This window comes from Carassius carassius, chromosome 24 (genome assembly GCF_963082965.1).
Source record: "Carassius carassius chromosome 24, fCarCar2.1, whole genome shotgun sequence".
In the NCBI taxonomy this organism is placed as follows: Eukaryota; Metazoa; Chordata; class Actinopteri; order Cypriniformes; family Cyprinidae; genus Carassius; species Carassius carassius.
In genome coordinates, this window is record NC_081778.1 from 27,714,193 (window position 1) to 27,726,924 (window position 12,732).

At 38.7% G+C, this 12,732-nt stretch overlaps 1 protein-coding gene across 3 annotated transcripts in view; it reads right to left on the reverse strand.

Annotated features, from left to right (window-relative positions):
* LOC132103358 (zinc finger protein ZFPM2-like) overlaps nucleotides 1-12,732 on the reverse strand; it is a 149,042-nt gene that overhangs the window by 63,118 nt on the left and 73,192 nt on the right. For all 3 annotated transcript variants that reach the window (XM_059508405.1, XM_059508403.1, XM_059508404.1), the window contains one exon: nucleotides 5,710-5,828. In XM_059508405.1, coding sequence (XP_059364388.1) covers nucleotides 5,710-5,828 — 119 coding nt within the window. The remainder of the gene's footprint in view (nucleotides 1-5,709; nucleotides 5,829-12,732) is intronic.

Genomic DNA, 12,732 nt, shown 5'->3' on the forward strand with positions numbered 1-12,732 from the left:
TTGCTCAAAATAGGATTATAGACTACAATTCAAAAATCTGAATTGGTCAAATTATTTTGTATTTTTGCTCAGCAAAGCTGCATTTATTTGATCATCTATACATTAAAACAGTAATATTGTGAAATATTAATACAATGTACATGAACTGCTTTTCTATATATTTTCAGCATCATAACTCCAGTCTTCAGTGTCAAATGATCTTTCAGAAATCATTCTAAAATGCCCATTTGGTGCTCAAGAATTTTTTTTTTTATTATAATCAATGTTGAAAACAGGTGTGTAACTTAATATGTTTTGATCAACTTAATGCATCTTTGGTGAATAAAAGTATTAGTTACTAATTTGGTAAAATCTTACTGACCCACACAAAACCTTGACCCTAATTATTAAACTTCAGTCTCTAGTTTGTCCTATACTATTATAACTTTTCCAAGCAAATGTGATTGTTTGCCTGGAGGACAATAATACCACATCGATTTACACTGAGCCAAATATAGAGAACCGGCATCACAGAGACTTCATTGTGAACACACATAAACACAGACTTTCTTCATAAAATGTAGTTGCATGTTGATTTTACATGCACTGTCACTTTTCAACAAGACACTAAAAGCAGAGCCATTTTCGTTTCAGCAGCAGAGATGTCAGTGGTCTAGTGACTTGTTAAAGCCGAGCAAAGTAATTGATGCATGCAATCGCAAATTGGTTCCCCGCCTAAACTTCAGGCCTATTATTTTATTAGATAAAGCCACATTTGGGTTGCCAAAATAATTTGTGTGTCCAACAAAGAATTAAAATCCCATTAAAGCTCATGAGCGGGCGACATTACAAAAAGTGATATTCTCTCTGATAAATATGGCCTATATACAGTATATAAGATCTATATGAGCATGACGTGCCAAATATACAGTTGTGCGAGATCTCTCGCTTATGAGCAAATGAACCCCACTTGCATATATAATTAGATGTAAGTGTAAATAATTGGTTATGCATGTGCCAACACGAGTATGATGTTTGTCTGTGTGCGTATGTGCGTGCTCCACTCTCAAGTCCCCCTGATTCTTCTTTCCAGCCATGTTGAATCCTCTTTTCTTATCAGAGCAGTGCAGGCCTGCATCAGGCGCTCCTTGCTATGACAGAGGCTACAACAATAGGCATGCGATACCGCTGCTTAGCGCTGCGTTTCGGAGGGGAAACCTGCCACAGGCACAGATTACCAACACACACACATACACACACATTCACTCTCTCTCCCTTTCAAACACACGCACCCACTCCCACAAAATAGATTGCAGCCACCAAAACAAAACATTTTTCCAAAGGCCCGGCTCTTGATTAATGAAGTAATGACAAGAAGAAAAATATAATTTCAGCATGAAAAAAAATCCACTGCCACTTGTTCAAGTTTGGGACAAACAATAAACCTATAGGAGAAGCAAGAGGACAGCAAAGAGGAGGAGATAAAACCGAACGATGGCTGGAATTATTCCTCATGCTCATTCGATACACTGGTTCGTGCTGAATCACAGCATAAAAACAATCCAGGAGCCCAACTGACACTGGTTCACCCAAATGAAGACAATAGCATATCATTTCTGCATCTGTGGACACTACACATATACAAACACAAGCTACATGCGCCAAAAGAGTCTGACTCTGGGTTTATCGCTCGTGCTGGCTCATGAAACCTCCACAGAGGAATCTAGATTGCTCAGAGGATGCTCTTTCATAGCTCAAGAGACCTCAGAGTTGTCTTTATTTCAGATGATTCTCCTACAATTCCTTGGAAAGAATAAAAACAGACTTGGAATCTCAGCAGTTTAAGATCTCTTCTGAAAGTCTATGCAAGATTACCGGGGTCTTTTTCAAAAGAGAAACACCTGAGGAGCATTTGCAACAGGCAATTCAGCCTCGAGAAGAGAAACCAGTGGGATAAAGAGACTTTTATTTAGGAATATTATTTCCTATGGGCATCCCTGAACATATTAACTAATGGTCGACTTATTTTTATTTTTTATCAATCTACAAAACAGATGATGACAAACACTTCACGCAAGATTTACCAGGATTGTGCAACATTCAGAAATGAATTGAGAATGCATTTCCAATTTCCTTTAAATTGAGGTAGCGGCAATTTGTAGAATTAAAATGAGCTGAAACTGAAATAAATGAATTTAACTGCAATACAGTATGCATCATTTTTAACTAACAAAGGAAGGTTTTTTAAAAAATGTTTAAATAGGCCTTACACACAAATAAAGAGATATTAAAAATAAAAAGGGAATATATATTCAATATTATACAAGCTGCAAATAAATAACTTCATTTCTCAGGTTGGATTTCTTTAACTATTAATTTAGTAAATTCCCCTTGATGTCATTTCACTTGAACTATTGCAATTTAACTTTTTGTTGGATGTGTCCAATTCATTTCAAATTCATTCATTAATATAACAGGAACAAATTATTAAATTATGAATTTTGCACAACAATGATATTTACTTAGAAGTCACTCAAATCATAAAAGACATCCATCAACAAGGCTGTCAGTAAATTTAAAACTACAGAATAAAGATCCAGCTTTTTTATGATTGATTTTAACAAACCTTTTTAATTAGAGAAATGCTCATTCATTAGATGAACATTAAACTAAAAGCCGTACTTAACTAACTGCCATCTTGGAAGGGGCCCGTAAATCTTTAGTTCATTATTAGGTTGTTTCAAAATCAATTATTAACACTTTAATTGCACACTGGGCAGCGAGAGAGGTGCTGAGCCACAGGCCACAGTCAGGGTTGAGTCCAGGCCCAGTAATTACTGTGATGAAGACACCTGCTACTCAATAGGTTCGACCCACACCGGCTGCCCGGCCCCCAGATGGCAGACATTTATGTCTGAGTGCCATTATTAATTTGTGTTAATTTGGTGGTGGTGGACAGGCTCGTCGCTCACCTGTGTAGGGGCTGCTGGGTAATTGAGCTCTAATGGCCTGATTGATCGGCAGGAGAGGAGAGAGCTCAGGAGACTATCACTCAGCAGTTCAAGTATCCACCGGACACTGACACCACAATATATCTTCTATCAATTTGCAAGTCACTTCCGTCACATTTCAAAGAACAACTCTGTTGAAGCAGCCTGTCTTGCAATTTTATTCACATCTTCAATCATTTCAATTCCTCAATAACTGTATATCTGAAATAAAAATAGTGTCCACTTTCTCGCAAGGAATGATTCACTGTTCAAACAGCTTTTGGAGATCCGCTCCAGAGTGTTTAATCAATAACTGCGATCATAGATAGAGTGACTCACTGAGTCATGAATCATTTGAGTGAATCGTTTGAATGGAACGAAGATGGATGGGATGCAGACTTGGGCATTTGAGGAGTTTCATGTGCAAACACGGCAGAGCATAGCTTCATAAGCTCCCAGAAGCCCTCTGGTCTCCACTGACTTTTCCATACATCAGATGCTTGATATGCCCTCCACACCGATAAGACCTCATCATGTGACCCTATCTCTGCACCACAGAGGCCAAGATCTCTCTCACTTGCTCACCCAAGTAGGACGACATCACTCAGTTCTAGATGCAGAATGAACCGCAAACGCCTCTCCTACTTCACATTATTGTGAAGGACACATTGAGATGGACACATTTCTATTCATTTTCTTTCACATGCACACTCTTAAAAAATATTGGCATCATTGGTTCCATTAATATCCAATATGGAACCTTTCAATTAGGGATGCACTGCAATAAAAATTCTGGGCCAAAAACCGAAATCCAAAATTCTAAAATGCTTTGTAATAGTTATTTCATGAAATAATATAAAGCCATTTTGTAGGAATTTTTAATTTAACTCAATACTGAATTTAAAAAACACATGCCAATAAAACAACCACACTTTTATTGACAGTAACACAACAAAATTTGACATATTAATATTAAATATCAATATTTTTTATTTATTTATGTAACAGAATCAGATATAACTTTTTTGGACTAATTATCCAAATAATGTATAGTCCTACAAAGCTATTATTATCAGAGCATGTGAGTAGAGCGGGGAGCAGATCATTGAATGAAAGGGTAACGCAATTTTACTAGCGTTGCCCAGTACAGCTGTACTACATCATGTTACAGTACAGTAGTGCTATTGCAAACAGAAACAAGTTAACGATATAGAAATTTCCTCTCAGAGTGTTATTTAAGCTGACTTTGCTTTTCAGGTGAGCATGAGCGGTACATGAGCGGAATGCACATTTATAGAGAAGGATATTGAGCAGCGCGTCACACATTGCATTTTCCTTTTCAGGTGTACTATCCCTTCAAATATAGGCAATATTTGTTAAATTAAACAAAAACGTATTCCAATTTATGTGCACTTTCTAGCGGCAGTACTCTCTCTCTCTCACACACACACACACACTTTGATGACGCTAAGAAGGAGCGTGGAATGATGGGATTTGTTGTCTTCTACCCAACCACTTACGGCCATCAATCAGACGGAAAGATAAATCATGGATTTAACGCGAGTTCAACGATTTGCGCGAGTAGATTACATACAAAGTCAATGCAAAGACTCAATCAGACTATGGATCAGACGCATCCTCGTGTGGGTCTAGAGACGCGATGCCCCACGTTTGGCGTGTATGCCCCATAATACTAATCTTGTTGATCGTTATAATAGCATACGTTTTCTGTAAAGATACGAATCAAAACAACTCACCTGTCGAGTAAAACACAAGCGAGATCGGCATCTCTTTCTAGTTGAAGTTTGTCGCGAAGCTACTTCCGCATTTGTCCACGACACAGTTGTCATGTGGTTTCTACGTCAGTAAAGGCGGTAACAAAGGGTAACTAATGTCATCGACAGGCGACTGCACTGCCCCGTGTCACTGTTTAGAATGGGAATTTTCGTATGATTTACAAGTAGTTGAAAACATTAGAGATATTGTTCGTAATCAACTGGACATAATATATAACAGTAGCCTAGTGGTTTTTGGATATTTTACTGCAAATATCTTACAAATTGTACCTTTAATTAATCCACATTCAAAATGGAATGTTAAATTCAAAAGGATTCCTCTTTCTGCCCCTGCAGTTAGGTCAACACGTTCCTCTTTTCGCTCTTTCTATAACGGCTGAAGGATCATAACGGCAGCTTGGGCCTAACCGGAAGAATCAGCGAGAACAACAACAAATCTAGTAGATGTAATATCAGTCAAGAATTTAGTAATAAAATGTGCAGATGAAAAGGTTCAAAGCACAAAGGAGGTCATTTTGTGGTCAGTTTGACGCTGGAATTTACAAGTTACAAAGGGTTATGATCTAATATGTAACACAATTAACATCCGTTTATGTTCAGTAATCTTTCTCTTATGTTAATATGCAAATGATGGACTTCAATGAAAATAAGCTTCACCCTTTACAACTGAGAGCTTCATGTATTAACAAACACTGAGACTCTGTTAAAGGTGAGGTGTGTAATTTATGCTCTAGAAGGATTGCCAAAAAATTATATTTCCAAAAAAAAAAAAAAACGTTTCAAACCAGTCTCTAAAACCACCCAAACCAATGCCTCTGGTTCAGCCAATGACCGATCTTTCTGTTTTAACATTTAATTTAATTTGGTGTCATTTTCTTTAAGTAGGGCATGAATTGCATCCTTTACCTTTAACCCTCATCAACATTCAACTTGAGATAACGTACCTGAGCATCTGTGTTTAGCTCAATTTTCCCCTCGAAAGGCCCCCATGTGGTTCCTACAGGAAGCTGCTGGCGGCTGTGAATCCGTCGCTCTCCATCTTTGTTGAACAGGTCCAGCTCTCCTGTGACACAGAACAGGGCAGTCAGTCAGTGTCACACAATAAATGCTTCAGGTTGACTCTAAATATTTTTAGGATGAGTGAACAGCAGCATCAAAATTTGCCAAAATATTTCCTCAAAATGTGTATGCCTTTATTATTTGTAATGAGACTAAGCATTAAGAAATACATTCCGTCTATTAAAAAATGTACTATCCAATATAATATATTAAAAGTTTACATTTATATTTTTATATTTTATAAAAATATACCCCAGCGACATGAGACTGGTTCTGTGGTCCAGGGTCACTTATATGTGTATGTGTGCACTCTCTCTTCCGGGAGAAATGCCCATACAAGGCATTCCGCCCTTTATGACATTATGAAGAGCCATACCCAAAAAAAATAACTTTCTGAAACTTATACGAACCCCGAAGGTGCGTATTTGGCACAGAAACACTCAATCATACATTCAACTTGTTTTTTGAAATTCTGACCATGTTTAACTTGAGAATCCAACTCTTTAACAGTGTAAACAAGTCAGAATGCATGAAATAAATGAATTCAGGCTATACATTTTTTTTACCAGTATTTGTGTTCCATGGGAATTGAACCCACAACCTTTTGCGCTGCTAACACAATGCTCTACCACTGATCCACAGAAACACAAGCATTAGACCTCCCCTTGTAAGCCAGTAAGCAACATTCTACTGTAGTAACCACCCAAAACACTAGAGACGACATACTGTAACAATGCCATAGCAACCACATGGAGCACCTTAGCAGACACCTAGCAACACCCTTGCAACCGTTCACAACACTCTGACATTGTGGTACAAATATTGCTCTCATATTTTCTTCAGGAAATGTAAAAAAAGAAAAAAAAAAAAAATCACACTTCATTACTTATAATAATCAATTGAACAATTCTTCTGTCAAGAACTGCAGCTCATTTCATTACAAGTAATGCTGTAGGTATTTAACTTGCTGCATGAATACAGAATTCACTACATGTGTGATCACAGGGTTTCTTTTTCATAAAAACCATAATTTGAGCATCATAGCATGTTTTCCTGCCTCCTCTATCAAGTGACTGCAATATTTGATACAGACTCCAGCACCTGTTCTCAGAGCTGATGGCGATCAGATGGAGCGTATCAAACCACTGGGATGCTAATAACTCCTCTTGAAAGAGCGTCTTCCACTCTCTGATAAAACCTCGCTGAGATGTTACAAACTTACTGGCTGAAGGCTTGGGCTCTATTTCTGTTTTTCCAGGAAGGGGGCCGAGGCCTCTTGTTAGTTGCGCTGAGCTCGGAGTTAATTAACCGTGTCACAGGATAGCACAGCTAGCCCCGCGAGTTCCCTGTGAGCTGCTATCTAATCAGTTAGATTTTGTGTGCTTTTTTAGGACAGTGATTAATCAAACAGTTATTATAATAGACTGCCTGGTCATGACTCTCGTTTCTCGAGGGCTAGGGGGCTCTTGTCAGGAGGATCTCAAGAGCAGGCTTCCGGCAGGTTTTCATGGCGATGTTGAGAGCTTTTTGGGGCTGACCTGTGACTGAGGGAGATTCATCCCTCGGAGCTTGAGTGCTATCTGCTTTATCATCCCACCAGTGTCCTGTTCGGCTGTGTCACAGCACTTATAACAACAGCAGAGCTCTTTACAGTGAGGCAGGGACTGAGAATCTGTACCACGTTGAAAATATTTACGTGAATTGTTTGCAAAGCTCAGAAATTTTTTCTAAAATTCAAATAATACACAAATGAGATAATTACTGACAGAATACGGTTTTAAAATGAATATGTATGGCATACTCCACATTTTTAAGAATAAATGTTCTTTATTGGCATTGGTGGTTGCATGGTGAACCTTTAACATCCATGAAATCTTTACATTGCACAAAAATGTTCTTCATTTACTTAGGTTCTTTAAAGTACTGTAAAAGTTCTGTGAAGAACCAAAAAAATTATTCTATGAACCTTTATTTTTTAAGTGCCTCTATATTGGGTAATGAAAGTACGCTAATCTGTGGGGATTGGTCTGATTCTCATTTTAATTTTAACGTGCCTCTAATGCCTAATAAAGCAGAGTTTGTGAGTGCAGTGCTGCTTTGTGTAAAGTGTTACCATGGAAACCACTCTTTTACCATCTATCGGATTTCCTCTGGCTCCGCAACAGCCACCCAAACAACGAACAGAGGGCGGGCTGAGAGCCATGACGTAGACGCTAAGCTAAGCATAATCGCTGAATTTAAGATTGTAGTTTAGGTTAGGGAAATCGAAAACAATCGTGGATATGGAGACATGGGATGCAATTCGTTCTGTTGTGGAAAATATTTCCTGCATTTGCCTACTGAAGCCCGAACAAGAAGAGTGTTTGTTTCACATTTTGAATGGAGGTGCTGTTGTGGACCTACTCCCAACAGGTTTTGGGAAAAGTTTACCTTATTGGACCTTATTGTACAGTGTTACCAGATGTACCACATATTGCCAAAACATTTAGAAATTGTATTATGGTAATACAGTATTATGGTTTGTACTACTGTAGTATGATGTTTGACAGGAAAAAAACAACCAACATGTGCTGCTTTTAGGGATGCACCAGCACCATATTAAAATTATGGCCAATTATTCAATGGCCAATATTTCTTTCCATGTTATGGTTACTAGCAATAAATGACAGAAACTAAAATGTATATTATTTTGCCTAAATTAACTAATTCAGTTTAGTAGACACATTATAATATATAGTATGAAAAATCTATATTTATTATAAGTTTTTCTGAAGATTCTAGTTTATTATTAAATTGAATACATATATATAAAAAATATATATAATAAGTGATCATTAGATGATGACACAACAAAACAACAGAAAAAAATGTGCATGCACATTGAAATATCCAATATTGACAGATCCTGATAGAGTACTGATATTTTGCAAATCCAAAAACTGCTAGTAAAGACCATAAATAAATAATAATGTAATTATTCAATCCTATGATAAATATCAAAATACCATGGTACTTCCAGAGTACTTGCATGTGAAATACTGCATGTGAAACCCTACTTATATACTGCATTTTAGAAGAATTATTTTAACTAATGCCTTCATTGCACGTTGTGGAGCTCAGCAGAGATATTTGGAGAATTTGGGAGGCGGGGGGTCTCTCTGAAGCCTGTCGTGTTCCTGCCAGCCTGTTGGAAGGTGGGGAACATCATTAAAGCGAAATAATTAAGCGCTGGAGCGCAGCTGGTCCACATCACAGGCAGGCTAAATCTATGGTAGCCCACCACCGCTTGATGTGCTCTGTTTCTACTCTGATAAGACCTCGTGGCCTTTCGCCATGATCGCACAAGTTTCTCTTTAGCCCGCCTTGACACTTTCGCTGAAGTCTTCTGTGCATCCCAAGCTGGGGTGAATGAGGAAGGCGTGCAGCAAGAGGACATCTGAAGTCCAAATGCTGGTAAGTACGAGCTTGCCAGTCATCCGCAGAGCATTCCAAGCCACGTCTCGAAACCTCACATCCCAGCTGGCTCGCCCCAGCTGTTACCGATACGACATGAGTCGGAGAGGCAAGACGACGGCATACGGCTGTGTGCGCAATGAGCCAGCCTGTCACCATCGCCATATTTGCCACAAGCATTTTGAAAATGACTCGCCATAGATTACGAGATAAAGATGTACACTCGCAGATTATCCGCTTGGATCTGGCATGCATGCTGATGAAGGCTGGCTTTGGCACTTCATTACTGTACTTTTTATCTAGATTTGCCATGAGTCAAACATACAGTAAAAAATTATGAGCAAATTTTAATTTTAGAGCCTGATATACAAAGTGAGGGGGGATATTGTAGAGCTAATGAAAATGATTATAAAAAAGTTTATGGAATATATTTTATATTTCACTAACTGGTTTATATTTTATTTTGTTGTTATTCAGTTTTTGGACATCAAGTGTCAGTCCAAAATTAGTTCCAAAAAATTGATATATAAAAATAAAAACAACAACAACAAAAATGTTGTTCCACCTAGCAGGAATGTTTAAACTGGCAGGAAAGTAAAAAAATATTCAAGCATAATTATAACCTAAGCTGGTTTGCTGGTCTTACCTGTTGTCCCAGCCTGGTTAGGGTGGTCTATTTTCTGGTTTCAGAGGGGTTTTTTTGTCAGCAGGTCAGGATTAGAAACCAGCTGGTCAACCAGCTAATCCATACTGGGAGACCAGCTAGACCTGTTAAAACCAGCTAAGACCATCAAACCAGCTCAGTTGAATCTGTGCTTACCTTATCTACCTTAGTTTAAAGGTAGTTGCATTTTACTAATTGCATTTAGTATTGTTTTTCCCTGTGCAGCCAATATCAGTAAAAACTGAGGCAAGTTTTTGGGTTACAAGCCATCAGTTGAGTATCAATGAAACAGAAACTGCTAGATTATTTTAGTAGTGGTAATGAAGCGTTCTCAAGCAGAGCTTACAGGTGAAACACACCTTTTGGGAAACACCCAAAAGCGCTCTCATCAACCAGTGCTGAAATGCCACTATCTTGGCACAGAGGAGCTGTTGACATGAGTGAAGAGAACTCCATCCCCCCGTCCCTCCACTCCTCCCTAGATAAGATCATCTGTCGTTCTTCTCCGGGGTCTGCTCCCCCTCACCACAGATCCCTGGCAGAACCATGAATGTCCCTTTTGTGTGCACAGATCTTCCTTTGATAGCCCCAAAAAGATGCTGCACGCGGCAAATGTTTGTTTCCCCCCGTGACAGAGGGATTATGGGGGATGGAGGGGGTCACATCTCCCACCTCTAAAATACAGACAAAAATGTCAGTTTTCAGGAATCAACAAAGACAACAATTACAATGTCAAAACACAGGAAGAGAAAGAAACTACCTTTGGAAAAGGTGACAAAAGTTGACATTCTTTCTCCAAACACAGACCAACCAAACAACTACATTTGCTAAAAGATTTTAAAAATGATTTTCAAGAACTAGTTGCAAATTATGTCATTTTTCTAATATTGTTGGCAGAATTTTCATCTTGCACAACCCAAACTGTGTCTTGCACCCATACAGTCACTGGTTACATTTACATTTAATCATTTAGCAGACACTTTTATCCAAAGCGAATTACAAATAAGAACAATAGAAGCAATCGGACCAACAAGAGAACAACAGTATACAAGTGCCATGACAAGTCTCAGTTAGTCTAGTACAGTCTAGTACAGTCTAGTATAGTTAGCTAAACATCAACTGTCTTTAAGGGGTCATATGATGCAATTTAATTTTTCCTTTCTCTTTGGAGTGTTACAAGTTCTTGGTGCATAAAGAAGATCTGTAAAGTTGCAAAGACTAAAGTCTCAAATCCAAAGAGATATTCTTTATAAAAGTTCAGACTCGTCCACACCCCCCTAAAATGGCTCGTTCTAACAACCCCCCCACACATCTACGTCAGTATGGGGGAAGATTTGCATAACGCCACCCAGATGTTCGCGCAAAGAAAGAAGGCGTACTTTTAATTCTCTTTGTACTATTGTTGTTGCCGCTGCCGCCATGTCATATGAAAAGAGGACGATATCCACTTTGTCATGCCTGAAGCTGATCTGTGCTGTTCGCTGAGGAAAAACATAAACTTTGGACTGTGGATCGCCAGATCGGCTTTCACCGTGGACGAAGCAGCGTCCAGCCTGGGGTCATCACATGTGGTTCCCGCAAGCCCAATGGACCCGCCTCTGCTCACTCAAGGCTGCGTAGTGCGACGCTGTTTCATTGAGAAAGCGAAACTACATTGTTTAGTCTTCCAAAAGAGGACACGACTAGAAATCATGTTAATATCATGCTTATAATGGGTTGTTTATGTCTTGTCAATCCGACCGGACAGGGCATCACGATATGTTATGGGGCGTAACATTTTTGTAACACCCTTGAGGTACTCAGCCAATCCCAATGCACTGGATAGCTGGCCAATCAGAGCACACCTCGCTTTTCAGACCGATGAGCTTTGTAAAAATTGATACGTTTCAGAAGGTGGGGCATAGAGGAGAAACAATAATGTACAGTATGTGGAAAATAATGTGTTTTTTGAACCTTAAACCACATAAACACATTTCATTACACCAAATACACCAAATAATGTTCTTTTTAGCAGCATCATATCACCCCTTTAAATATAGTCTTTAAACCCCTTTAAATCTACCATGCCTATTCAAACAGAGCGTTCTGATGAGGGGGTCAAAACAGGACAGAAAATAGCCTTTTATTTCTAAATTACAATGTTTTCAAAGTAAAACTCTTGATAACATTATAAGTGGACTTCAAAGAGCTGTACAAAATAATAAAAAGGCGGTTCATGACTCCTTTAACAGGTACAAATGCCCATCAGCCATGTGTGACAATACAGGAGTCACATATCAAGATCTACAGCAGCTTATGAAGCAAATGAACATACTGTGAGGAGCACATGGAGAGAAATGGAGAGCTCTGTATCACTCCACAAAAGGTGCAGGAGCTCAGAAGGAGATATGTGATCTGAAATTTTACAGCTGAAGGAGAAATGTCAAAGCGCTTCGATAAGGGAGCGATGAACTTTCCTCCACCCCCCCCCCCCCCCCCCAAACCTCCATTATCAGCTCGAAGAGAAGCAAATGCATCATTTTTATCCCACAGCTTTACTATTATCTCCTCGGCAGACACTTGTTTTAAAACACACAAGGACCTTTTTTTACCTTGCGCTCAGTCTCTCTCTCTCTCACACATACACTCTCTCTCTTAATAAACTTACCTCTTGCTACAAAATACTGGAATTTTGAAATAAGAACATGTATTATTTATGCAAGACAAAACTATCTGTCTTACACTTTAAAAAATGTACTGTGCATTTATAATGGTGCGGTGACGGAATAAAAAAGGTAATATGATTCAACCT